The sequence below is a fragment of the Serinus canaria genome, chromosome 4 (genome assembly GCF_022539315.1).
Source record: "Serinus canaria isolate serCan28SL12 chromosome 4, serCan2020, whole genome shotgun sequence".
Lineage (NCBI taxonomy): Eukaryota > Metazoa > Chordata > Aves > Passeriformes > Fringillidae > Serinus > Serinus canaria.
The window spans coordinates 24,234,258-24,261,627 of record NC_066317.1 but is presented as its reverse complement, the minus strand read 5'-3'; the positions used below and the strand labels follow the sequence as shown (position 1 = coordinate 24,261,627).

At 38.1% G+C, this 27,370-nt stretch overlaps 2 protein-coding genes across 4 annotated transcripts in view; one reads left to right on the top strand and one right to left on the bottom strand.

Annotated features, from left to right (window-relative positions):
- AIMP1 (aminoacyl tRNA synthetase complex interacting multifunctional protein 1) overlaps positions 1 to 3,782 on the bottom strand; it is a 31,610-nt gene extending 27,828 nt beyond the window's left edge. Inside the window, exon 1 of one of the 3 annotated variants that reach the window (XM_018926795.3) lies at positions 3,623 to 3,782. In XM_018926795.3, coding sequence (XP_018782340.2) covers positions 3,623 to 3,624 — 2 coding nt within the window. In that variant the 5' untranslated portion in view covers positions 3,625 to 3,782. Of the gene's footprint in view, positions 1 to 3,443; positions 3,549 to 3,622 lie in introns of those variants that run through there. The other 2 variants (XM_018926798.3, XM_018926796.3) reach the window with 2 other exon arrangements.
- Positions 3,783 to 3,958: 176 nt separating this feature from the next.
- The window catches only part of TBCK (TBC1 domain containing kinase), an 88,304-nt gene continuing 64,892 nt past the window's right edge, over positions 3,959 to 27,370 (top strand). The window contains exons 1-5 of the mRNA XM_009101269.3: positions 3,959 to 4,020; positions 7,483 to 7,717; positions 9,555 to 9,627; positions 25,414 to 25,528; positions 27,016 to 27,089. Coding sequence (XP_009099517.1) covers positions 7,525 to 7,717; positions 9,555 to 9,627; positions 25,414 to 25,528; positions 27,016 to 27,089 — 455 coding nt within the window. The 5' untranslated portion in view covers positions 3,959 to 4,020; positions 7,483 to 7,524. The remainder of the gene's footprint in view (positions 4,021 to 7,482; positions 7,718 to 9,554; positions 9,628 to 25,413; positions 25,529 to 27,015; positions 27,090 to 27,370) is intronic.

Genomic DNA, 27,370 nt, shown 5'->3' with positions numbered 1-27,370 from the left:
ATGGGACTAAACTGTTCACCAGGTCTGATGCAGACATGAAAAAGAAAGCAAGATTTAAGTTTTGGAAAACTTTCAAGTAAGAGTAATAGACTGAACAGGCTGCCTTTGGAGGCTGTGGAATATCCATCACTGGAAGGTTTTAAAAACAGGCTAGGCAAACATCTGTCAGAAGTGATTAAGTTACAGTAGATGAGAAGATCTTTTGCTCCTCTTCTGCTAAGGTCCTTTTGTTACACCCAGTATTACAGTATCACACCCAATCACATTTCTGTCTTTTACATCCCTGTGTTTTATATAACTTAAAAAACCATGCAATAAAAACTTGCCCTTCTGTGATATTTCCACATATTCAAGTGTGTTTATTTGGGACAACATAATAAACACGAAAGATTTGTTAAGCGTGAAAGCAGGATAAAGAAACCACCTGCGAAGTAAAATACCAATGTATTAAATTTACACTCACTCTGAATAAATTGACCTCTAACATTATAATGCAGGCAGCATTGCATTTTTTTGTCCTCCAAGAGAAAAAATTGCTCAACTGATGACTTAGTGATCTGCAGTCACTTCAAGATTTTCCTTAAAGGATTTTTTTCTAAAGAAAGCACTTTCCCCCAAGCACAGAAAAACCTAAAATTCAATATTACAAAATATTAATAGAAAAAAGACCTCAGAAGGCTGCTTTGAGAAGTATCCAAATCTTTTTGAAACTATATTAAATTATAAGGACAGCTTCCGTTGCACTGGAGGAAAAAAAGCCATTGGAGACCTTTTTCCTCCTGCTGCTTTTTAATACTAATGTAACCATGGAAATGAAAAATAAACATTGATTTCCCCTCACCCCCAGCACGACAGGATATCTAACAGCAGAAATGTTCCTTGGTGAAGGTAAGAACAGGTAACTGCTCAGGAGAACACACGGGTTTCTGGGGGGTCTGTGCTGCACTGACATGATACAACTCATACCACTGCAGGAAAAAAGGGATGCTGTTTGCTTTGCTCACATCTGATGTTCCTACCAGCTGCCCTCTGTGCTGATTCCTCACTTTTGTCTGTGTTGGCAGCATTTAACCTTCTTTAGGTTTTAGGTAACACTCCCTCAGAAGAGACAAAGATGAACTCATAGCTGTGACATAAAGCAACCAGATCATAATCAGGAAAGTTCAAAAATATTATGGTCTATACCAGATTTGTCTTTCTGCACACCTGACCAATACTTCTAATGCCAACTGTTGTACATCATTTTTATCATATAGGTATTTCCCAAGTATGTTCATGGGAACTTGTAAAGTATGTGGGATTTGTAGGCACACAAGAACTCAATTCTTCTTTTCGTTCTTGGTCTAGACAGGTCTGGGATAACATTTATCTCCTATTTTGCATCTCAGTATATGTTTTTTCTTGTCAATTCAAGATCCACCCTCACTCTGATTTCAAGCTTTTTCAGAGTAACACGACATCCATAAAATTATTTACTCTTTCTTCTTTAATGGGGAAAGGGCAGGGAAGCTGAGAAACTGAGATTAAGAAAAATCCATAGACTGCTAAGCCCTACTTCAATAAAAAGACCCTAGGTTAACTTGCCACTAGCAAATTCATACTAAATTAGAGTTACAACAATATGAAGGCTATATCATCACACCTTTCTGCATTAAACTTATTTTTCAGATTGTTTTCCCATTCAAATATGCTTCATTATCAGAAGCACCAAGTCTTCAAGGCTCTAGGCAACTTGAGTCCTCTTATTCCAATCTGATGGAGTATTTAAAGATTTGCACAATTTTTTTTTAGCAAAGATCCTATCCTTTTTCATTCAATACCATTTTCTTCACACAATCCACTGCTTTCAATCTGGAATGAGAAGTTGTTTCCTTCCCCCCTTACATTTAAAGGTGTAAATAAACAAAGATACCTAGAGCAATGTATGGAAAATATGTACATAGTTCCAACATGAAAGAGACATTCTAGAGCACAAACTTGCTGAAATTAGCTTTAAGAATAACTTCTGCCTTCAACAACTTGGACCTTCAGGATTCAGCGCTGCTAAAAGATCAAAGGAACTCACAAATAAATTGCACGATGCTCTCATAAGTCAAAATTACTGCAACAGGAATATATTGTTAAGGAGTGCCAGGGTGGAGAGAATATATTATGATGAAGTTGTATTGATAAGCAATGACCCTTGAGGCTACCTAAAAATATACAAAACTGCCCCCCCTGCAAAAATAAAGTCAAAACCCCCCAAAACTAAAACCTCCACTTTACCAACCATTTGCCAAAGTTCTTTCTGTTAGTCATTTCTAAGGCCTTACACCTTTTAGCAACATCCAGTATTAAAAACTCAGGTTTCAGACTTTGGTCTTGCTTAATTTTATGGAATCTGGGCTTCCTTTTCCAACAATGTGTAATAAAATTTAAACATAACTGGAGTACAATATAACAAGTGAATGGTAAGGACATACCAAACTAGGAGGCTTGATTAAATACAGCCTCCCAGTAGATTTCATCTAAGTATCCAGAATCCCAGAACTATTTGTGAAAAGCAATACTTCACTTAAAAGAAAATAAAAAACTATGAGTTAAAGAAACAGAAAGCGCAAGAAATGCAAGTATTACTCAGTTTGTAGCAGCATTCCCTTTATTTTGCCAGCTGCTAAACCCAGCTCAAAACCACTTATTGATGAGGTACAGCACTATCTGATACACACAGTACTGATATATATGTTGATTTAATACTGATAGATACCCAATATATACAGTGCATCAGGAGTGGTGCCATGTGCTGGGGGGCTACAGACTGGCAACATAACCACAAGCTCATCCCTCTCGGTCCAATGCACACATCCCTGCACAGAATGTGTGCTGTATGTTAAACCTCGTACCTCTGCTGAGGATGGACCAAATACTGGGTTATACTCTGGTCCTCACTCAAGGCTATGAGAGAGTATAACGGCACGTATACGATCAACCAAAAGGAAGGCAGCATCTACGTTTCCTTTAGCAATAAGAAAACGCCGGTGGATATTCCCGTACGTGTACTCTCCAGGCGAACACAGCATCTCCCCGTACAGCCCACCAGCCTACGCCGCTTCCAAGAGCTCATCCCAGTGACAGCACTGAATAAGGGACCACAAAGGACGCTTTGAGACGAACCGCTTCAGGCGCGGCCGCGTCCCCCATGCAAAGCGCGGCACCTGAATTTCCCACGCCGCCCTACAGCCCGAGCGCACGTCGAGCCCCGGGACAAAACCCCTGGGATGAACTGAACCACGACCGTGACGCCGCTTTCTGCGGCTCCCGCTCCGATCCCGATACTCCAGTACTCCCCCACGAGGGCGGTCTCCTTGCGACCACCGCCACGGGGCACCCGCCCTGCGCCGGCGGCTCGCAGAAAATTAGCAGCAACAAATTACCGGGGCCCCTCCTGACTCCCTCCCACCCACCGCAGGGAGCTCGGCCCGGCCTGGCCCGCGAGGAAGCCCCGGGGCACCCACAGCGCCGTTTCCCAGCGGCTGGCGAGGGAGCACCGAGGCGAGGCCACCGGAGCGCGGAGAGGGGCACCGAGGGCGCGGCGAGGGCCGAGCCCGCCCGGCCGAGCCCGCGGCCCCGCCGGGACACTCACATGAACCGAGGAGCCGCCACCGCCGCCCGCCCGGGCTAGAAGGACCCGCTCCCGGGGCTGCCCCAGCGAGCGCCTGACGTTTGCAAGCAGGCGCCGGGGAGCGCCTCGCTCCCCCAGCACGCACAGGGTTTAGGCTTCCAATGCGTCCTTCCCGGAGCAGCGGCAGAGCACGCAAACACAGGAGGGGAAGGGTGTTAAACTCTCTTACTCTTTTTGTTTGTTTGTTTGTTTTGTTTTTGTTTATGTTGGGGTTTTGTTTTGTTTTTCAGTAACCCTGGGGGGGAAAAGGTAGCTCAGGCAATGTGCGGGTCGCCCCTGTGGCCCTACAGCGAGCGGCTGGCGGGGAGGAGTGACATCACTGGGGCCGGGGCGGGGCCGGGGCGGCGGCGCTAGCGCAGGTACACCGGAGCCTTTGGCTTCCCTCTCTCCCGGTCCTTCGCCTGTCCCCGTCCCGTCCCTCCATCCTCATCCCCTTCTCCTTCCCCTATCCCTATCCCACTCCCGTTCCCATCCCTCTCCCCTTCCGCATCCCCTTACTGCTTCCCCCTGTCCTTGCCCATCCCCTCCCCTTCCCCAGGGGTCTCTGGCCAGTTTGTCTGCAGCAGCGCAGGGCTGATCAGGGGCCCCAGCATTTCTGCGAGTCCTTTAGAGAGCCGGGTAAAAGCGATTTCTCTGCTGCTGCCACGTTTAGTTCCTGAACAGACCTGTGTGTCGGATAAATCAAACGGTGACAAACCTCATTTTAGGTCTTCATTAGGACACTGATGTAGCAGAATTCAACTTTTCTTTAATACTTATTCTGCATTGTAATAAACTTTGTGAAATCACTCAGTTTCAGGGTTTTTTGTGAAGTAGCAACACTGGTTAGAGTTGTATATCCTATTTCAGTTATTTTATCAAATTAATAATGACTGTAGTTGTAGCAGGAACATTTTAAGACTTAAAAGCAAAGTTATTTTGTGGAAGAATTTCTTCCCATGAAATGGTCCTCTTTGTTTAACACACCATGATTTAATGGAAGAGTGTTAAGTATAGGAGGCTTAGGGTACCTGCTCTCCTGAAATTGCTCTCAATTGCATTAAAAACAAATAGCAGTATAATTATCTTTTAATTCAGAAAAATTGCCTTCATAAGGTAAAGAATATTTACACCTGAGTATTCAGGAGGCATTTAAGTCAGTAGGCATTTCAAGTTCCTAATGGGGCCACTTGCCATTATTTCTGCATGTGGATGCTTTAGGAATATATAGATGTGTTTCACTGGATGGACTCATTCAGGTTGGTCTCTTTGTATGTGCAGTATTTGCTTCTGAGAATCAGATTTATTATGTTTTGCCTTTTTTCTTTTCTTTAAGGGCAAAGTTCTTAGTGTCCCGTAACTCAATCACCTTAGCACTGTTGCTGTGAAGTTGGAAATGAAGGTTCTAGAAAAGGCTGACTTCTAAAGAAAAAACATTTGTTCTCTGAGAGCAGTAGGTGTTTGGAGGAGCAAATAAATTGCACAATAGGTGGAATTCCACTTTGTGTTTTATTTCTCTTTTTTGAACATCAAAAAGATACCTACTGCAAGATTTTCAAAGTAGTGCCAATCTGAATGTTGAACAGGAATATCTAGAGTTGGTTTTATTTTTCTGATTTTGCTGAGAATGTTGGTGAGTGTTTTTGTGTACTGTAAAGGTTTCTAAGGGGGATTTGCATGAAGGTAAGGAGCTGGGGGAGGTTGTTCAAAGGTGGGATGTAACAAATCCACTCCTGGACTTCTTATCTTTATGCCAGGCACGTTTCACAGATGTGACAGACTGTCTCCCATATATGGGATAAATAGTGCTTTGGAAACAGTGACTCAGTAATTTTAGATGACACTAATAAGACAAGTCTTCACTTCCTCTTCCATCCTTGCTGTTTTGGATTATCAGAATTGAATTTCCAGAATTCAACCCCAAAATTGAATTTGTGTTAACTGGTTCTGGTGTCAGTTTAAAATAACAAACCTTTCTTCTTCTCTTCCTGTTTTTATTTCAAAGAGGTTCTGCAGGATATAATCAATTCCTTCAAATCATAAAATTAATGCAGTATGTGTCTTTTCTACACAGTAAGAGTGAGTTTGAGGTGTAGAATTGTGTGCATTGAAGTAAGGACAATGTGTAGCACTCTCCTGTGTTTTTAGTTCTGCCAGACTTTGATGTGGAGTGAAAAAAGAAACCAAAAACAAACAAACAAATTTGTTAAAAAATCCCTTTCATTTAAGCTGTAATATGTGTCCCTTTCTAAAGGTGGTGGAAGGCTTAAGTTTGGGGTTACTTGTTTTATTTTTCAACTCAGTCTCTGGAATTTATGTAAGTTGAGACTTAAGGAGCGATCAGAGTTTGACTGTGAGGGTAACAAGGCTGCTGATATCAGAGAAAACCTTTTCCATTGCTTTCATGGATTCCCTGAACTTAACACTGTAGTAAGAGAACGTGTTTTGTTCCATACCTGTTAAAATTCTTTATTGATTCCTTTAGGTGGGCAACAGGAAGGGTTTGTTTGCTTATCTCATGTCTTGCTTTTTGCCCATCTGGTTCCCAACCCAAGGGAGCAAGTGAGAAGTGTGCAGTTGCCTACTGGAACAAATTCCAGGTGCTGTAATTCTCCTCCTTGTAAGCCAAGTGATCTGGAATGCAAGGAAAGCTTAATCACTTAAAATGGTTATTGAATTGATGGGATTTAACAATTCTTTTTATTAAAATTCCTTTCTAAGTGTCAGCTGAATGCAGGTACAGTGCATTAGAGAGGTATTATCTAACAGTATTTTTCTACAGTAAAAAGGAGAACATTTTACCTCAGTAGATGTATTGTACCCTACATATTTACCTTCTTTGAGACATGATGCATCTTGCTGCTCAGCATAATCCTACTCCCCCTCCCCTCCACTCTAAGCATAATAACTTGGTTTTCTTCTGTTTTAGAGCAAGCATTAGAGGATCATTGTGCCAAGCAAGATTGTAATTGAATCTGTAAACTAAGCTATTTTTTCTAAGTGTTTAATATATATTTTCTTTCTGATGTTGAGTAGTTTATTTGGCAGATGTTTTCATAGGAATGGGGGTTCTTCTTATAAATACACACTTATGGGTTTCCAATTGGAACCTGCTGCATGCCAGTAAATCTTTGTGCTTGCACTCTGTCCAATTGATGTCTTTCCAGTGGAAAAATCCAACTGTAATGTGCATTGTTCACATCCTGAAATAAATCATCTGCAAAAAATTATGAAATATTCATGAAATATGAAAGTATTGTATCTTATTTATAAATAAGAGCTTTCATACAAATACTAATATAAATATTCCAATGGTCAAAGCTGTTTTGGATTTTTCTTGCTTTTTTTATGTTTGATTCCTTAACACTATGCATTCATATTCAATATGATTTATTTTGCTATTTATCAAAATGTAAAAGTACATATCTCATGTCTGTGTTTCTTCAGGGAAAAAAACCCACAAATTACATCAGTCTTTATGTTTGCTTTGTATCCTAAGCTGGACTGTGTTAGTTAAAACAGAAGGTGTCTTTCCTAAGATCCATTTGTATAGACCTAGTAAATATGTTTAGTAGATAAGGATCTTTGTGCAACCTGTATGGAGTTGCTGTTAGCTGGCATTCACAAATAAATTTAGTATTTTTTTACTTGGAATTTTGTGCTTTAAACAAGATAGTTCCCTTATAGAAAGAATAATTTTGAGACCAAATTGCTAAGTCTGTTTCCCCTGTGTGAATTTCTGCGGAAAGAAAACCATCTTAATTGCATTATTTAGTAAACAACTAGTAACTGGAGTCTGTGTCTTTTGCTGATAAATTTTTACTGTGTGTTCTCTCTTGAAGGAACACGAATTGCTCTGCAGAACTTCAGATTGTGTGAAAAAGATGTTTCCTTTAAAGGACACTGTCATGGGTGCCTCCACCTTCTTTGCCTCAGCTCTGCCACATGATGTCTGTGGAAGTAATGGCCTCCCTCTGACACCTAACTCCATAAAAATTCTGGGCAGATTTCAAATCCTTAAAACAATCACCCATCCCAGACTTTGCCAGTACGTTGACATTACCAGAGGTAAACATGGTGAGTATCTGTTTAAGAAGCAAGTTTCTTGTATGATTACGGTGCTGGGTTTGGGGTTTTTTTGGTGACAATATATTTTAAGGTGACTGAGCAGAGTACTGCCTTCATAGCACCTGCAAGTGGCCAGTTTTCAGTCTCAAAATTTCTGAATACCTTTACTATGACCAGTGGTGTTGGCTCTTTTGCTTCTTCTCTGTAGACTCAAAGCAGAGATTAGTTGTCTGTCCTGTCTTCTTGTGTTACAATGAGCTAAGAACTTCCTTCTTTTTATACCTCAGTGAAATTCCTGAACTCAATTGCTCTGCCATGTCTTTGTGTGGAATATGGAAATAGATGTATTTTTGATGGTGAACTCTTACATCCATGTTCTGATGTTGTGAACGTTTCATGTGATGCTTAGGTTTCTTGTGCTTGATTTGCAGCTGGTGTTGTCATCTCATGTCCTGACTGCAAGCTTCCTGTATTGTTAGCTTTTGATTTCTTTAAGATTTTTCCCACTAGGGGTTACTTTATTTTAGTACAGGTTTGAAAGGTTTTTTTTCTGTTCCTGTTGTCACACTTATTGTTAGCTCAGATAAAACTTCTGTTGTTTTTTTCTGCTCTAGATATTCTGTTGCAAGCTCAGCAGGACTACAGAACTTAATTTCCACAAAAAGGCTGCAACACCTGTGACAATTTAAGTCATTGCCACCTTTAACTTTTAAATCAACACTGTTCTCATACAAAAGTGCGGTATATGTATTTGATTATCTACAGGCCCTCATAAAGTAGGGCAAGTAATTTTTTTCCCTTTTAGCATGCAGTATGATGGAATGTTTCAGGTTTTTACAAAATTAGGATATTGCCAACTCCAGATACTAAAGTATTCTGTTGGTCAGGGAGTTCTTTAAGTGTTTTCCTTTCCTCTCAAAAATGTAATTTTTCACTTATGCAGTCAGGAGGTTTAGAAAATTTAATAGTTTTCATTTGTATTTTAGTACTGCTTGAAACAAGACCTGGGATTTTCTTAGAATATTATTTGGGATGAAAGGTTAGGAAGTATTAACTAACATAACATTTAATAAAAAATAAATAGTAAAACATGGCCTTTTTGGTTACAAAGAGTAAAGGACATGAAGATTTATGTGTGTGTATAAAAATGAAGGAAAAAATTCATTCTTATAGTTGAAGTAACTTGAAGGATAGTAAATAAAATGTCTAACTGTGAAGTCAGGAGAGTGTTCTGTTTTAACAGTGGTTAGAATGGCAGCTAATAATTTTGCAGAGTATGGGAAATTTGGCAGCAAATTTTATCATTTTGATACTGGCAGAACTTTCCATGTATCAGTTCTGTGCATAATGATTTAATGTTTGCGGAGTTCTGCTTGCAAATGTCAGTTTCCACTCTTGCAGACAGATGTGAGAGCAGACTAGGAAAACAATGCAAAAATAAATTAGATGTATAAATTCCCCCACAGAAGGCTTTCAGAGGGGGAGTATTAAAAAAAATATATATTCAAATGGATTTTTTTTAATTAAACTTTTAAAAAATCTGTGCTAGCATTGTAGATGGCATACTCAACATTTTTGTAGGAGATTACTGGATGCATGGATGGTGGAATTGACAGTGCTTTGTATGAGAAAACTGGGAAAATAATTTTCTCTATCTCATAAACAAAAATAGTGGTGTTATCCATAAGCTGTACATCTTGTAACCTTTATTTATGTGTAATTCTCTGTACAATGTATGTAAAAATAATTCAACATCTGCCAAATAGGTAGAACAATAAGTCTCTACTCTGAGTTTAATTTGGGTTCCAGTCCTCTTATCTTTTTTTTTTTTTTTTTTTCAAATTAGAGAGACTGGTTGTGGCAGCTGAACACTGTGAGAAGAGTCTGGAAGATTTGTTACGAGAAAGGAAGCCTGTCAGGTGAGGTGTCAAGCTAACTCAAATCCACTCATCATTATTTCACATATCATCTGTGGCAAAATCCTGGACCATATTTTAACTTTACTTGTTTAGCTAAATTTTACTCTGTTAAAGTTTAACCTGAAGACATTTTTTAATAGATAAAAATATGCACCCAAAGTGGGAGTACTCATTTCTGTGAAATTTTGTTATGGGGAACTTACTTACAATTGAAAGAAATACTTGGTAACTCAGAAAATAATGTAGTTTTGGTGTTTCCTTTTAAAAATGAAATGAGACCTATGGCAGGATATGGAACTTTCTAGGAATTAATGTGAAGGTTAAGTCTGCTAGGTGATGAAATACAGCTTTCACTAGAGCAGATAGAATTTGGTGTGGGTTTTTTATTTGTAGAAATCTATTAATCATCTAGAAAGTGGACAAGATGTCAGATAATATGCCCTGTGTTTGTGTTAGCATTTTGTGAACTTGCACTTGTATGACAATGTGTGTTGCAGAGGGCTGTAGGTTGGGGAATGTTAGGGAAATACAGCTTCCATTTTTTCTTAGATAAAGTGATACTAGGTCTAAAGGGTTTTTCATGTGTGATATATGTTATAGTTCTTCACAAAGTTTTGCATCAGGTTGCTATTGTGCAAAGTTCCAGAACAGTGAAAGCATCAGAAGCTCCTTTCATTCCTATTAAATTCAGATCTCACACTGTTCTTCTTTGAGCATTTGTGTCTCTTGGTGTCAGATGAGAAACAGCCTGGACTGCCTGCTTCCTTCTGGACTGTTTTGGAGAAAGCTTCCATGTAGCTGTTTTAATTTGCTTTGAGTTGCTTGATGCAATGTGCTTAGGTAGATTCTCTGACAAAACTTCCTCAGATAGCAGATGTGCTCTATATGCACATCCATTTTGCCCTTTTATACTAGCATGTCTTTTGTGACCTCCAGAAGGATTTTTTAGATCTTTTTAGATAGGTTGGTAAGGTATGCAACTTCAGGTTTTGGTGTGCTGTAAGTTATTTTCTTAGTTTGTGATGTTAGCTCAGCTCTTTAGGCTGTGGCTCTGTTAAAAATAGTTGCACAAAGCCTGGCTTTATTTTTTCCTCTTGTCTTGAGAGAGTTTTTTGCTGTAGTAAATTGTTCTACTGTCAGATCTTTCTTTTAATGAGCCAGTTGGGATTACTTCTGGATGTTGAATCACTTGAGGATAAGGGCTGCATTATAGCCTATATGTAAATCCACAGTTTTTGGAGACATTAATGTTTCATCTACTGTGAATTACAATTTTTGCAGTAGTAGCTAAAGGATAAATTATGTTCACGTCAAATGATATTTCTTGCAAGACTGATGTTTTCTTTTTCCTTTTATTTTTTTATGATACCAGAATTTTTTATTCCTATGGAGACCTAGAAACTTCCAGAAATAGGTTGGGAGAACCAATTCCCACTTATTGGTTATGTGATCTGTCTATATGAATTAACTTTGGAGGAAATATTTGGCTTTTTTATGAATTCTGATTACATTGGTCAGTGATAGCATAGCTGGCTGCACATCCGGCATAGCTGATGCATGTGCTATTGCAATTAATTTTTTAAACTGTTTATGGAATGTGAGAAACTGTTCCTCTGGTTTCTAGATCAATTTTCCTTATGCTTGCCAGTAACCTAAGTCCTTTGCACCTGTACTACAAGCTGATGTAAAGCCAGCAGGAAATCTTCTATTATGTCAGTGCTGAAATTAAAGACTTTACATTATGGACAGTCTGTCTTTCTAGACATTTTGGAATACAGGCCATACAGCTGTTTAATAGTTATTTGCATTTAATCTTTGCTGAAGTCATGCATCAAGTGTAGCATACATTCCTTAATATATTAATAATATTTTTAAAAAGGAAATGTAGCTATGTTCTTTCTTCAGATATCTTCAGACTTTCCCCAGGTTTTCTAATTCTAATAAATCAGCTGTATGGAGAGGCCAAATACTGGAAATAAGACCTTCAAATGTTTGCTGCTGTGTTCTGTCACAGTGCAGAAAGTCATTTTACTGACCATCAAACATTTTCTAGAAATTGGAGTTGTGGCATGTTTAAGAATTCATTCATTCATTACCTAACAATACTGTGTCAGCAGTCCCCAGGAATTGCAGCTTCAGAGATTGATTGTCATTTTCCTCAAAGCTGACATGTTCAACTTCATTTTCAAAGATTAATGCAATTCAGTGTTTGGTAATTTATGGCCAGATTATTTTCTGCTTTGAGTGTTGCCTATTTGGGATCCTGGAATAAGCCATAAGAACTCTTCTCAGGTAAATTTTCCCTTCTGCTGTAAATTTCAAGAATTTCAAGTAAATTTCGAGAATTCTCAAAGGGAGGAATTGAGTGTCAGCTTTTCACAATTCTTACCACAGATAAGCAGGTACTGAAAAGGAATTTATTACAGCTCTCTAGTGTTTTGGTTTTCTTTTTTCAGAGGGTAGCCATGTGGACATAGTAACTGTAGTTAATACTTCTAAAAGTGGCATTAATCCAAATTTTTTTTAACTGTGCTTCCATTGGGCATCACAGTAACAGCAGGGGAGCTCTTTTGGAGTTGTGTGCCACAAGAAGTTCAGGTTGCAACCATGGATAAGAGGGTATGATAAGGGTAGGATTAGAATTTTAGTCATTGGTATAGGATAAGAATTTTAGGTGTTGATATCCCATTTTTCACCAGACTGCTGTCCACTGTCTTCCCTGAGAGAGATTGTAGTCCAGGTCATTGTTTCCTGTTTGCATATTCTCAGTTTACTATCCTGTTTGTTCTTGTGCTCACTGAAAGGATGCACTTAATTTCAGTTTATAGCAGTCACACTAGTGCAAAATCAGCTCTCTGAAGTATCTTCAGGAGTCAGTTAAATGTTTTAAAGGCTTGGAATTTATGTACAGTCGCACAAAAATAGTAAATACCTGATTTAAGCTCACAATGGTTTATTGCTGTTCAGAGATTTGAAAATGTGTCTCAGTCTAGCTGGTTTCCTCTGTCTTCCTGTGCATACAAGGATTTTTTTTCTTGTGAATGAATTGAAAATAAGTCACAAAAAATTATGGTGGATAGATGTTTTATACTTTAACATAAAGTGGCATACTTTAACATAAAGTATACTCTCACTAAAGTGTCAATAGAAATTTTAGTTTTTCCAAGTTCCTAGTTGTTAGTGTTGCTACCAAAGACCAGAATGTAGGATGTAAATTTATCTTTAAGATTCTCCATCTTTTAAACACATTTCCAGCTACTCCTTTGAGATACCTTTTCCAGACAGTGTTAAAGGAGTTATTTTCTCTGCTCCTGTGCTGTTATAAAAGGAGTTGTGAGCATTTCCTTTTCTGTCATGCTTCAAGTGTGTTTCTTCTTTGAAGAAGTTGGTCTGCACTTGTATTCATAACAATAAAAATGCCAGAAAATACTGACATTCAGCAGACTTTTGGCACCTACAGTACAGTTTCTGGATTGGTCTTCCATTTGTGGCTTGGACAGTCTAAGTCCATTCCTTTCTTCAATAAAATATAGTTGTCATATGTTTTGAAAGTCATGGTATTGAAAAATTACTAGTGAACCATCAGATACAAGGTATAGTTTGTCATACATGGAACATTTGATGGGAAGCAGACTGTGTCTGCAGCTGTTTACTAGTTTGGAGAAAACATGATCTGGTGGATTCGGATGAGTACATTTTATTTGGCTACATTAAACAGTTGTCTGTTCACTGATTGGACTAGAGTTCTTCATGCCATCATTGCTGTTAGTGTGCTTTTGGCAAACTTGAAGTGAGACTGTGGTACAGAAATTATTAGATGGGGAGGAAAGCAATTCTGAGTAGCCAGGCATTCTTCAAAAATGTTTGTAAAACAGGTGCAAGTCATCAAAAGGCTGAAGGTTGTACATGATTTGACTTGAAGAGCTGCATATGAAAAGAGTTTTAATGGGCTGAGTGTATTCTGCTTTGAATCAAATCTGTGTTGGAATTTCACATGAGAAATCCATATATCACAGTAAGGCTGAATTTGGCAAGGATAAATTATGTAATAGTAAAATGAAGTAGCATTAATAAACAAACTTTTTTCTCCTATGCATGTGTGAAGTTCTGTAGTTTGGACATTCAGTGTCTACAGAATTTTTCTTTACTTTCTTAATAATGCTTTACTTGCATAGGTATGATGAAAGATTATCTGTTAGTCTGGAATTGTTTATATATTGTCTAATTATGCTTTTCTTCTTATAGAAACTCTGATTTATTTCTGTAAATAATTTTTAGCCTGACTGCAAATCTTCCTGTAGCATTCCTTTTAGCATAGGTTGTCTCCTGTGATTGCCTTTGCTCTCACAAGAAAACAATTGTTTGGAATGGAAAAGGGGTGCAGCTTGCATGAGGCATTAGAGATAAACATTGTTGCTCGAGATGTTTGAGTGATCTTTTTAGGTATGGCACCAAATTCTTTACTTGCATATTTGGCTGCACTGTTTGATGGCAGCTCAAGGACATTTCAGAACACATATGTGTTTCCTCCATATATGTTAAACGTTAGTGAGTGCATGCTTGTTTCTTATCTTTTCTTGCTGGGGGGGGGGGGGAAGTGAAGAATCCTACTCTTTGAGATTGGTAGTGTCTGCCTCTTGCTATTAAAATGTGGATATGATAGCTATGTTTAATTGTACTGATTTCAACTAGGGTAGAGTTAATTTCCTTTCAGTAGCTGTTCCAGTCCATGTTTTGGATTCAGAATGAGAATGGTGTGGATAACACTGATGTTTTGGGGTTTTGCTAAGTCATGTTTATCCTGAGTCAAGGACATTTTTCCTTGGCTCATGCTATGCCAGTGAGAAGGTACACAGAAGAAACTGGGAGGGAGCAGAGCTAGGAGAGGTGACCCAAACTTGAGCAGTGGGATGTTCCACACCACGTCATGGCCAGCATCAGCTGGGGGAGTTACCTGGAAGGGAGGCCAGCCTGGGTCTGGGAAGGGGGCCTGGCATTGCTCAGTGGCTGGTGAGCAATTGCACTGTGCATCACTGGTTTTTCCCATTTCGTTCCCAATGTTATTATCATTTACCATTATTACTGTATTTTACTTTATTGTCAATTATGACACTAATTTTATCTCAGCCTACAAGTCTTCCTTTGATTCTTCTTCCCACTTCACTGAGGTGGGGGGAGAGAGGGAGGCTGAGTGAGTGGCTGCATGGTGCTTCATTTCCAGCTGGGCTTAGACCATGACAATATAAAGTCTGTGCATGGGGAAAAAGTGTGTGATTATTTCAACCTTTTGTTCAACTGTGCTTTTTCTGTAGTTCCTTGTAGACACTTCATACAGATTTCCGTGCTAAAAGCAGTATTAAAGATCTTAAACAGAAGATGAGTTATGCTGAGTTAATTGAGAACAAAAGTACTGGAGAGTTCTGAGCCTTCAGTTTCTTGTAAAAGAGAATGTTGAGTTTCAAACAGAAAAACACCATCCTCAGTGGGAGGATAGCTTCATCCTGCAAAGATATTTCTGCAAGGAATTGTGTAAGGGTCATGTTAAAATTCCATTCTGCATTAATGAGCAAATTAGTACTAATGAGCTAATGGCTGAAAACCCAAATGTCAAGGTTGTACTGTGAAAATCGTAGGGGATTTAAAGCACATTATTAATCCTAATGTTGATTTATGATAGTTGTATTTAGCATCAAAATTGCTGTAGACTGTGAGAACAAGACGTGTGTTACTATATGGTTATTCTAACAAAATCCAGTGTTTGACACTTCATCCTGCTTCTAGAAAGAAAAAAAAAAGGAAGAGTGAGCACTTGTTAGACTTGCTTTATAGTGCATCCTTCTAGGAAGGGACTTTATTTTCTTAAATGCAAGTTCTTGCTTTTGGACTACTGAGCAATGTCTTCAAGGGAACATTTGTCACTGATTAGGGATCAGACAGCTGGTTTATTTAGATGCATTGATATGCTTGAAAACATCTCTAACGTCATTATGGTTTGAGATTTGTTACTTCTGTGCATATGGATATTCTCTTCTCGGGTGTGTTACTAAATAGGTACCAGGGCATTGGACACTGTTGCGATGGGAGTGTTTAGAAGGCTGGCAGATCAAGCTAGTTTAAAGGTTTCATTCATTCATTAACAGTATACATCTTACTAAAGGTTGGCTCGTGCATATTGTTACTCATCACTCTGTACACAGAACTGATACTTACTGTAAATTAGCTGTGAGTATCCAATACCACAGGACTGGTGCTGTGCAGTCCACAGTGGCAGCTGTGGCCCTTGGTGGTTCTTAAAAATCGAGGTGGTGACACTCAAGAGCTCTTCAAGCAAAGCATGAACTGGTCTTTCTTCTACTATTATCTAATGCCTGATATTTTTATGTAATCAGCAGTGTCCAGCCCCTGCAAAGTGTGATTTCCTGTACTTCCAGTAGTGCTTATTTTATGTTTTGCCAGTCATCCTTCCTGTGTATTTGGGAGTATTCCTGCATATTTAGAGTTGGTTCTGCTTCTCTTGCCCTTTAGTCTCGCAAATTTTGGTGTGTGGTTTTCTCCTACAGGTAACTGCAGCCCTCTGTATTTCCCCCTTTGGTGATCACATTTCTCTTGTCATTTTGAAGAAAATTTAGTATTAATTGTATGGTGATTGATAAATTCCTAATTTCTAGTCATAGGCATCTGCTTTGTCTACACGTAAGTTTATGGTTACATCTTCAGATAGGTGTTTCCTGCCCGTTGTGATGATATGTACTGGTTTGTAGATCAAAGTGATGTATTTCCTAGCAGCTTTTGCAAGATCAGTTGTTAGCTGTGAAATTCCTAGCAGCACCACTGCTTATTGGCCTAGTTGTAAAGTCCCTTTGATCACTTGAATTTGCAGGCTGTTTTTCTTGAAACTTCCCGTTCTGTTTCACTTTTTAGCAATGTCTGTACCATTGATACAGGAATCCAGATTTTTTGAGCTAAACACCAAAACATACCTAGGTAGGCTTTTGACCTTAGATATTTAGATTTTTTTCTTAAATATGTTATGGACAAGTTATTTGTTAAAGTTACACCCTTGCAACATATAATTTACATAGAGTGCCTGGCTTCAGAAGATCTGTATAGTGTTGCAAGATTTGATCATAGCTTTAAAAGTTCTGTTGAAAAATTTTTAAATGGGGGAGAAGGGGTTTTGGTTAGGAAAGTGGTTTGTTAATAATGCCTAATCCTCTCATAGAGATGCCAACAGAAATTAATTTAAAACAAGCAGTCCTGTCTGACTGTAAGGAGAGCGCTGTTTATTGATAGCTAGTCATGATTTCTAGAGCTGTCAGTTCAGTTTATACTGCACAGCTGCAACACTGTTAACTGCATCAATAATTACCCTTCATTTTCAGCTTTTCTTTTACAATTTTTCATTGATCTGGTTTTTCTCATCTACCTAGGGCACCACAGTAAGAGTGAGGGAATCTATCTCCTTATGTGATAAGGTTAGGGACCCATCACTTCTCTCACAGTATGGAGGGGACAGTTGGTATGGCTGATGTTAAGTAAAACTCTCTTCTCATGCCATAGATATAGGTCCTCCTTAAAAATAAAGTAAAATATGCAGTTATCCATTATAATCTCAAGTGGGAGAAAGCACTCCTATGATCTTAAAATGTCAGATCAATACCTTGCCTTCAGTTGCAGCCGGGAGAATTGATGGAGTATCAGTCACATTGTATGGCTTTTTAAAGGTGCATGCATTTGTTCATAGGAGTCCAAAAGATAGCAAAAGCTTATTAGAGATCTGACTTCAATTGATCTTAATTCTACTACTTTTTATGAGATCATTCCTTTTGGAGAAGGAGAGGAGAATGTGAGATGTGTTGTTCAATTAAATTTTGGCCTTGTGACATATGGTACATGTATATAATGCTATTGAAACTACTTCTTTATTGTATATTTTGAGGTCATTGTCTTGTTTTTCCCACCTGTTAGGTCTTGTTCTTTCATTGTCACCTCTGCATCTAGTTCTATTATGTTACTCAGAGTGTACAGTCAGTGGTAAGAATGCTGAGTCTCTTATTGGGTTTTAAATCAGAGCTACTTTATCTAATTTCTGGATCTAGTGATTGAAATCATATATTTCATTGCATTTTTTGGTCCAAAGTAAACTATCACTATTACATGTTTTACATATGAGCCAGCTGAGGCTAACATGCAAAAAAACTTTTTTGAAGTTAATCAGGGGCAAGATCAAAAACTAGGAATGGGGATTGTCTTTTCCATTCTGCACATTAAACAGGATGGCACTAGAAGTTTCATTAAAGTATGGCTTTAGAAGCTGTGCTTACTTTTCAAAACTACTTTTTTCATTTGCTCTCCCTGTTTTTGGGATGAATGTTGGATGTCCAAAAGGAATTAAGGTGCAGTGTTTGAAAATTTTTGGTTTATGGCTTAAATCATTCAAAGTGATAATGATCTGAAAAATCACATAAAATTGTTGTATTCAATTGTTGTATTCAACTTTATATAAAGAGCATATACAATTATTATTGTATTTATATGCTCTGCATATAAAGTTGTTCTTTATCTGTGCCTTCATCTATTGTTTCATGGACTTTTATCATACATTACAAGCTGAGACCATCATAAAAGTGTAGCATCATCTGTGTTGCTTTTAAAGTCATGCTTGCAGTTTAGAACTTTAAAAAAGGATTCAAAGGGCTTTATGAGTTTCCTCAGGTGAGCAATGAACTTGTTGAAGATATCCTGTGTGAAATAACCTTGTGAATGAGTTAGAGACTTCTGAGGACTCTGTCCATAAAATTCTTTTTTTGTGTTTGTCTTATTCTCTGTTTGTTGCATTCCTTTCCAGTTCATTTCATTCTGGTAATGTGAATGCATTTCCAAGTAAATTGGCAGTGTTTACAGTCTTGGTCCCTAGTGCCATTTTTTAATCAAACACATAATAAAGTGCTAAATAAACCATTCCCACCTGCATCAAACTCTTTATGTTCTGTATAGGGCATTTTGTAATTTATTTACCCAGGAAGACCCAATTTATCTGCACATCTGGTTTTCAACCCAGTTCTGCTTTTTATCCAGTTTTCCAGCTGGTTGATTGAGGAATAAGGAGGTCAGATGGCTTTCTTGAGGTCAATGTAGTGATGGTCTCAGCTAGGATTATACCCAAACTTTATCCTTTGCTGAACCATTTGGCCACACCACTTATAACCAGTCTATCCACATTGTTGGCAGTAATGGAACTAACTGCAAATGTCATTTTCTTTGTTTTATAGTTTTGCCTGTATTGAAATATTGTCACTTTTATGAGTTCAGAAACATTACATCTGTTCACAACCTGGTTCCCTTTCACTTTGAACAGACGCAATTTTTTGTGATGAATCTCCTTCCTGGATTCCAAATGTATATTAGTTTCACAAGTTCAGGGATGGTGATTGATGACGTTGCAGGTTTGTGTTGCTCTGGTGTGCTTCCTCAAGGCAGACCCTGTCTGACACTCTGCTTTGGGAGAGGAACCCATGTTTTCACTCCTGTGTATTAGTGCTACAAGCTTCTTAAGACTCCTGCTTGTTGAGGTTCTCTTCCTTTAGAGTTTACTTTTTACAGGAATATGCAATGTTAGAACAAGATGCACAGATTTATTTAAGCATGCATTGTAGAATATGTACCTGTGAACTGTAAGTCTGAGGAAAGAGAAACTCAGAAACACAGTATCATTAGCATACTCTGACTCTGTTTGGTCTTGCTCTGCCTTCCTAAGAGAAGTCAAAATGATTCTGGTTCCAGTTTTTGTTATCAATTTCTTCTTTCCTTAAATTGCCACTGCACTGAATAAACATGACTTAGTGCTAATCCACATACACATCTCTAGTTCCTACAAAATCACAGGACTCGGTGCAGTTAGGTAGATGATGAGGAGGCTTGCTTTCTGATACCAGTCCTATTTTGTTTTCAGATTCTGCTAGGGCCTCTGTTCACTTCACTTGATGAAACATTCTTATTCAAAATATCCATTAAGTACTGAATGTACTTTCCAGGCACAGCTTTCTTCCTTCTGAAAACTGGATTGGGAGCTCTGTGTTGACTGATAAAAAAGCATAAAAGGAAATTAAATTTACAGCTGGCCATAACCAGTTAAAAATACCACAAATATATTTGTAACAGCCAGAAATTTTTATCCTTTCCTCAAAATTTTGCTCCTGCCTTCATTTTGCTCCAGCCTGCTGTTTTTGCTCCTGTTCTGCTGCACAGGTACATAAACGTTATGGGTTGACACTGGCCAGATGCCAGTGCACCTATGAGGGGTAGTGGGATTGATGCCCACATTCTTCACCAGAAATTAATTATTGCAAAACCAGCACAATCACGGTGTACTGATTACCTACCTTGTAACAGCTGCCTCTGAATCTGAAGGGGAGGTGATGTAGTCTGGAAGGTAGCACAGGACACAGTAAGAAGACAGGAAGATCTTTTGAGATACCCAATTACTCTTCATATTAAACTATTTTACTGTAGCACTGACAAAAGATGGAGAAGATGTATTTCCAGTTAATGCATGAATGCACTTCTCTTAATGGAGTGAATTTGTGTGGATTGGCATTGATTTTCCTTTAAACTGGAGAGAAAGAAACTTGTGTGAACCTGTAACTTCCATGATATTGACATGAATGCTGGATATTCACTTCATTGTTTCTTTTCTCACGCTGGAATTTTTTTGGTCAGACAGTTTAATACATCAAGCCTCCTGACCCCACCCATCTCTGATTTCCAGCTGTGTGATATGCAGTCCTCTTGTTCTTCAGTATTCAATATATCATGCATGAAGTAGTTTTTATTTTCCCTTTAGCAGTCTGTGGTGTATGCAGCAACTACCATGCTGCTGGCTGTCAAATGCATTTTTCCACAATTGCTTTTCCTGCTCTAGACTTGAACAATGATAAAATAGCAAGGAGATTTTACCAACGGAATTCTTGATGGGTGTAGAATGCCACAGGATCTAGTAGATGATAGTACCAGACATGATGCTTAGGAGGCAAACTTTTCTTTCACCCAGAAGAAATCTTGGATTAGAGGAAGTTGGAAGCCAGGAAAATATATTAAAAAAAATTCATATGTGTTTGCTCTGTATTCCCTTTTTCCTAGGCATCTGCCTGCCTATTTTTTTTTTTTTTTTGAGAAAGTATAGTGGTCTGAAATAATTTTTGGTCTGAGCTAACATGACTATTTTTAGGATTTGGAAGACCAGTAATTTTTTCTAAAATGGAAATAATTAATTGTAATAAATTGTTTATTCCTAGAGCAGTCTTTCTTGGAGTCCAGTTCCCACTTCTACAAGCAGTTGCATTTCCACTCCCATTAATCACAAACCATAGTTAAAAAATAGCCACTTAAACTGAATAATATATAGGTAATATTGTTGGGGTTATTTTAGCAGGAATTCAGCATACCACATTTTTGTCATAAAGCTTTTGATTTCTAAATAAAGCAATTCTTTTGTTTGGTCTTGTGTTTATGTTGACCTGTGGCTTGGGCAGTTGTTCTCAGCTGTTTCTTCCCAGGTACTGCTCAGTCACTACTGGGTGAGTATGCTCACTCTTAGCTCTCCAGTCCCCTGATTGTTTTCAGGGCTGATTGTCTTCACTTGGTTCCTGACAATCAATTTTACTCACTTTCGCTGCTAAAATCTGATCCCTTTGAAAAAGGTAACACTCTGGATATGCCAATTTCTTCTAGTACTTTCCCCTTCACCCTGGCCCAAAACCTGTTCTCATTTTGATCAGGGAGTCTAGTGGGTGCACTAAGAAGCTTTTCTTCCCCACCCAACCTGTCGGAATCCAAAAAGTGACAAGTCTCCTAAGCAATCAGATTATTTCATCAGTTGGTTTGCAGAACCACAATAGATTGAAATTCTGCTAAACCAATTGTTTCCTGACAGGTTAGGTTTATTATTCCTGAATAAACTTCCAGAAAATGTTTTTGTGTCCTTAACAGTAAGAATTCAATAGACTGGAGATCAGGCTGGCTACTAAGTGGAAAAGTTAATGTTTTTGGTGAAGGCACAATGTAGCCACCTGTGTACTATTACAGTGTGGAAATTAGTCATTTGTCTGGTATAGCTTTTGGTCTGACAAGTTCTGGAGGTAATAAAACCAATCCTCCTTTTTGTGGGTTTTTAAGTCGACTTCCCTTCTCTTTCCACCCACAAATGCCATGCACATGCCTCTCTTAACCATGCTGGGTTTTGTACTGTTGGCTGAACTTGCTCATATCAACTTGTCAAGATCTTTTTTTCCTTGTCCTACTTACAGGGTGGGTCTGAGGGGGGAATACAGTTTTCCTTAGGGCTTCCTTTTCTGTGCATTCTAGTTATATGCCCCAAATCTGGTATTGGTTTTAATCCTTACAGTCTTTTAGTTCATGATTCCTAATATGAAAGAACACAAAATGACCTATTTTCATGGCTAGTTCTTCTCCAAACTAGGATAATCATTACATTTAACCAGTTTGATTTTATACCTGTGTGCAATCCTTTCTGTTGAAGAGAACCCCTGTTCAGAGGCCTGGCTGATGAGGCTACAGCTGAATAGATTCTTTTGGTATCCAGACTGAGGATTAAAATGTAGACAGCTTCTTGAACGTGTTTTCCTTTTGCAGAGACAATTCTGTTTCTTTTCTGGCTGGTGGAGAGGAAAGTAACTTTAAAACAAGTCTTTTTGGAAGAGCTAGGAAACTCCAGTGTATCTCACACTTTTGCTTCTACTTGCTGCATCCTAGAGTATTGCCTTAAGCAGGGGAGTGATTTGTTTTACTGTAAAATGAACTCTCAACCATGGTCATCAGCTGCTGAGATGAAGAGGCTGCTTCATGCCACACAGCTGCCATTATGGCCCTCCTTAGGTCCATGATGTGATTGGTGTCAGAAGTGCTACACTTAATTTGGCCACTTCATCTCTTGTGTTGTTTCTAGTGCTTTTGCTGGGTGTTTTTTGTTGGTGGTTTTTTTTTGGTTTTTTTGGGTTTTTTTGTTTGTTTGTTTTTTCTAAAGGAGGGTGCTGATACTCTGCAGTTCAATTGGCCCAGTAGTTAAACAGGGCTACATCTATTGTAGTTCAACAGTAACTAGTCTATTGAAAGACAGACTGCCAGCTAATAGGCAAAAAAGTTTCTGAATCTGCTCAGAGCTTCCCACCAACACTCCTTATTTGGAGCAATGTTTTCTTTTTCTTTTTGGAGGGGCTTTTAAAAAGTCAAGTTACACTGCAGTCTGGAAGTGGCTTTTTGGATGTACCTTCTGCATTTGCTGAAGGCTGATGCAGTGCTTGGGGTGTTGACAGTGGCTGTAGAAACTGGGATGCAGCTGAGACCCACTGAGGCAAGGGGACAGCCTTGGTAGTGATCTCCAGTGAGGCTGGGGACATCTGCTGAACTTGGCCTTGGGGAGTATAAAGGAGAGAAATCCCTTGGGCTTGATAACAGCAGTGAGTGTAGTTGTCAGGCCCTTTGGAACAAAATGCAAATCTCATGGGTTGTAACCACACAGTGCATTTTTCCTAACAAATTAGAGCTACACAAGGTGCAGCAGCACAATGCAGAGCTTGGCATACAGAGTTCCTTCTCTGCTGAAGGACCAGTGGGAGGTACTTGGCTCAATAATTCTGCCCAGCAGGATGGCATCAAGAGTCCAAGAGTCACTGAGCATTTGAATGCACATTGAAAAATAGTTACCACTTGTGTGTTCCTGATCATTATAATGGCAAGAAGGGTTTATCTTTAAGAGCAAAGAATCCCAAAGCAGCATTTTAATGTATTTGTCCGGGTTCTGGGGTGTTTTTTAAATGAATTGCAAGAGAACATGGAGAATAAATGGGTGCCTGAGGCCCTCTGGTGCCAGCAGAGCACACTGCCTGTCTCCAGCAAACAAATTTCACTTTTATTAATAATTACTTTTGGTTTTTTTAATATTCCATATTTACTTTACCTTTTTAACACAGAGAAACAATCTTTAGGCTAGAATACCTCATGATGTACTAATTGTTTACATGCAGTTGTTTCCTTACTGGAAACATGAATATTCCATCATTTATTTTTCATGTCTTGTTTTGCAAAACTGAGCAGAAAACGAGAGAGGGGAGTCTGTTTGCCACTATTATAACTAGTATTTGCATTGAAGGCAAAAAAATGTACAAGAAAGCTGAAGACTTGTAAGGGAATTTTTTTTACTACATTCACATTTCTGCCCAAAAATGACTGAGAGGAAAGGTACACAGCTAATAGGGTCTGATGCTGTGGTGTAGTGTTTAACTTTAGGTGGAAGGGGCTAGGGAGGGAGGAGCTAGATGGTTGTGGGGTTTTGTTCTGGTTTTTTGGTTATTAGCCATGAGGTTTTGATCAAATTGCTAAGACCTTGAGAATCACTTTCAAATACTGTAACCTAAGATACAGCAGTATGGACATATATTAGAATAGATATCATTTGTGCTTAAAATGTATCTTTAAAGTATATATTCACAACTATTGTGAATTAGTACAGAGCTCTTCTAGGAAGAAGGGGAAGATGTATAGAATAGCTCCATGCAGGGTAACTTAGTCATGGCTTTTTGCAGTATTTCTGTGTTACACTAGTCTCAGTATTTTTGTAAGTGTGGCTTTTGTCAAAATCTTGCTATTTACACTTATAAAAAAATTTTTGTCATTCTATCAGGTATGAATAGCAGCTGACGAAGTTGAATAAATAAATTAATTTTGGTGTTTAGTCAGATAGTTGGCTTGTCACTGTCATCAGTCTGAAATACTCCTTATTTTGCTGTTGCACAAGTTTTTAAGCAAGAGAAGGGGGTGAATATCCTCCAGAATGCTGTTATATGTTATTCTTTAACAAGGAATTAAAAAAAAAAAAAGAAAATTGGAATGTAAAGTTAAGTCTTCATAAGTAGATATGCTTTGATTTTTGTATGTTGTGTAAACCAGTGCCTGCAGAGGAAAAGTTATCAAAAAGACCTGAAATGGCTGAGGAGGAGTGGACAGAATGAGAAAGAATAGAAAGTTAAGTAGAATCTCTCTAGGTGACATAAGATCTGTGCCTTTTATTCCTATTTAGAGTGAACTTTGGAAGCCTGTTATGGTGATCTGTCCAAATTCCTGATCAGTTATTCACAGAAACTCCTCTTTAAGGCTATGGAGGAAATGGTAACTTTTGACAAAATACATAGCTATGGCAAAATGTTTTGCATGGTAAGCTTTGCTGTTTCTCTACAAAGATGGTAAGGTTGTTACTCCCAAGGCTGTAAAACAACATGTGCTGAAAATGCAGATTTCTACCTTTTTTTTTTTTTTTTTTTTTTTTCTTATTTTAGATTTTGGAATGACTGAAGACTATAGGTATGATCTAGTTAGGCCTTTCTGCTATGTTCTGAATAAACTCTAGTTACTATCTGAGTTTTGAAAACATTTTGTTCAGGTGATTTTTTTTATGAATATCAGCAGGAGAGTTAAAAAGAGCAATAAAAATAAGGGAGAGTTGAGTTTCTATTGAAGAGAGTATTTTGCACATTTTCAGCATTTTCTACACTCCTAAGGAGCAGTTCAGGGTGAAGAAACCTAGTTGTGGGATTTTGAGGAGATGTGTGTATGGCACTGAACATACCCCACCATACTCAGTGCTGACCCTTGAACTGTTCTGGAATTGTAAATGTCTCACTTTTGTTTGGAATAGCTGTGGAGCACTACATTTTAACAGATTAAAAAGGAAACATTCACTATAACATGTTGTTTTGTTTGGGTTTTTTTCAGTTCTTCAAGGATCTTATGCATAGCATATGAGGTTTTGCAAGGTTTGCAATATATGAATAAGCATGGAATGGTCCACCGAGCACTCTCCCCTTGCAATATCCTCTTGGATCGAAAGGTACAGCTACAGGAATAAATCTATGGGTTTGTTTGCTGCTAACAAGTGCTGTGTCATACATGGAGACTGGACAGTCACAGTCCTTTCATTGGGGAAAATAATTGCAGATCTGGAAATTTGTTTTATTTTTTTAAATTACAATTTCCCCTCATTTCCTAAGTTTCAAATGTATTGCCAAATTTAATTTTCTGTTCTATCTGAAGCCACACTTTTTCTCCCTTCTCAGTGTGGTAATCTAAGCCATTTTGTCATCATTAATTACTTGCAAGGTAAGTAATTCCTACTTCCTACTATTTGAATAGAAGAATACTTCTTTATGGTTAATTAGCTGTCACTAATATTTCTTGTGTCCCATGATGATATCATACTTGCCTTTTAAGATACCAAGATATTTTTTTGTTCATGGTAATTTATTCCAGTTTAAGTATCTGTCAATTCTGTCCAAGGACTATTGAGTTGGCAGAGAGAAATACAATTTCTGGTCATAAAAGCTGAGAGAAATTAATAGCTGCTGTTGTCCTCAGAGCAGTTCTTTCATCAGAACCAACAGCTAAAGAATTTGACCTGTCTGCATAACTATCAATCCTTTTTTACCCAGTTTTGGTAGAATAACTATATCATCCCTTTGGAAGGCAAAGAAAGAAGAGGACAAAAAAAAGAAACACCAAAAATAAGGAATACATATATTTTTATATGCTTGTAAACAAATGAAAATCATAATAATGCTCTAACATGCAAAAGTATTCTAGGATTTTAAGATACTCCTAAAATCAGTAAAAGAACAGAAGAGGGCTGTGAGACAATAAACTTCTAAGCTCTCCCCTGCTCTTTGAAAGCTTTCTGATGTAGCCTTCTCTGTTGCACCATCTGGAGGCTGGCTGAGTGTAATTCAATATTCAGCAGAAATAAGCCTCAGTTTAACTTCTATGCCTAATTTTTTGTTGTTTTGGTGTTAGCTTTCTGTCTTCACAAATAAAAAGAAATTACATGGAAAAACTGTTTGTTTAAAATATGTATTGATACTGTTAAGGAGAGCAAGATGGTAATGAATTGATGGAACATCTGCAAGGCTGGGTAAATGGAAGAGTTGTGGCAATATTGGTCATGTTTAGGGAGTTCTAGGATTTAACAGGATTTTGAACAGTTTCCAAACAGAAAAAATGTTCAGTGGAGTATTCAAGCCTTTTTAATTTACTGAAAATACTACTGTAACTTAAAAAGTTCTGATGTGTTCCAAACAAAGTTATTTACTTAATACTCTTGAGAATAAAAACATTAGAAATAAACACTTCTTTAACTTGCAACGCACTTCTGCCTAAGAGGTAAGGTAGAAATGTAAGAAGGTGCTTTTTATAGGTTTCTGTCCTCTGACAGCTAATACAGTTTGAAATTATTTTTAAATTTTGTTTTTAACTTTTAAAATTTAAACACAGATTCTTCCAGTGTTGGATTGTACTGCTCTTGATAATTCTTTTTTCCCTTTGCAGGGACATGTGAAGTTGGCTAAATTTGGACTCTACCATATGACTGCTCAAGGTGTTGATGTTGATTTTCCTATAGGGTAAGGATGTAGCTACACAATACAAATATATCAGAGACTTAATTTTTCAGGAAATAAATCATGTTTTGAGCACTCCTTATACAGAGTCACTGTCACTGAAGAGGTTGTCATCTGGCTAGGTGAGATGAGTGAAAAATAGAGAATGGGTACCATGCCAGCATGTTAGCCTAACTCTGCGATTCCCTTTATTCAGTCAGTCTTTGTTCCCTAGATTTGCCTTCAGATACTAATATTCCCTATGACTTGGATTCCTAATTTCAAATTTAGGAAAATGCACAATC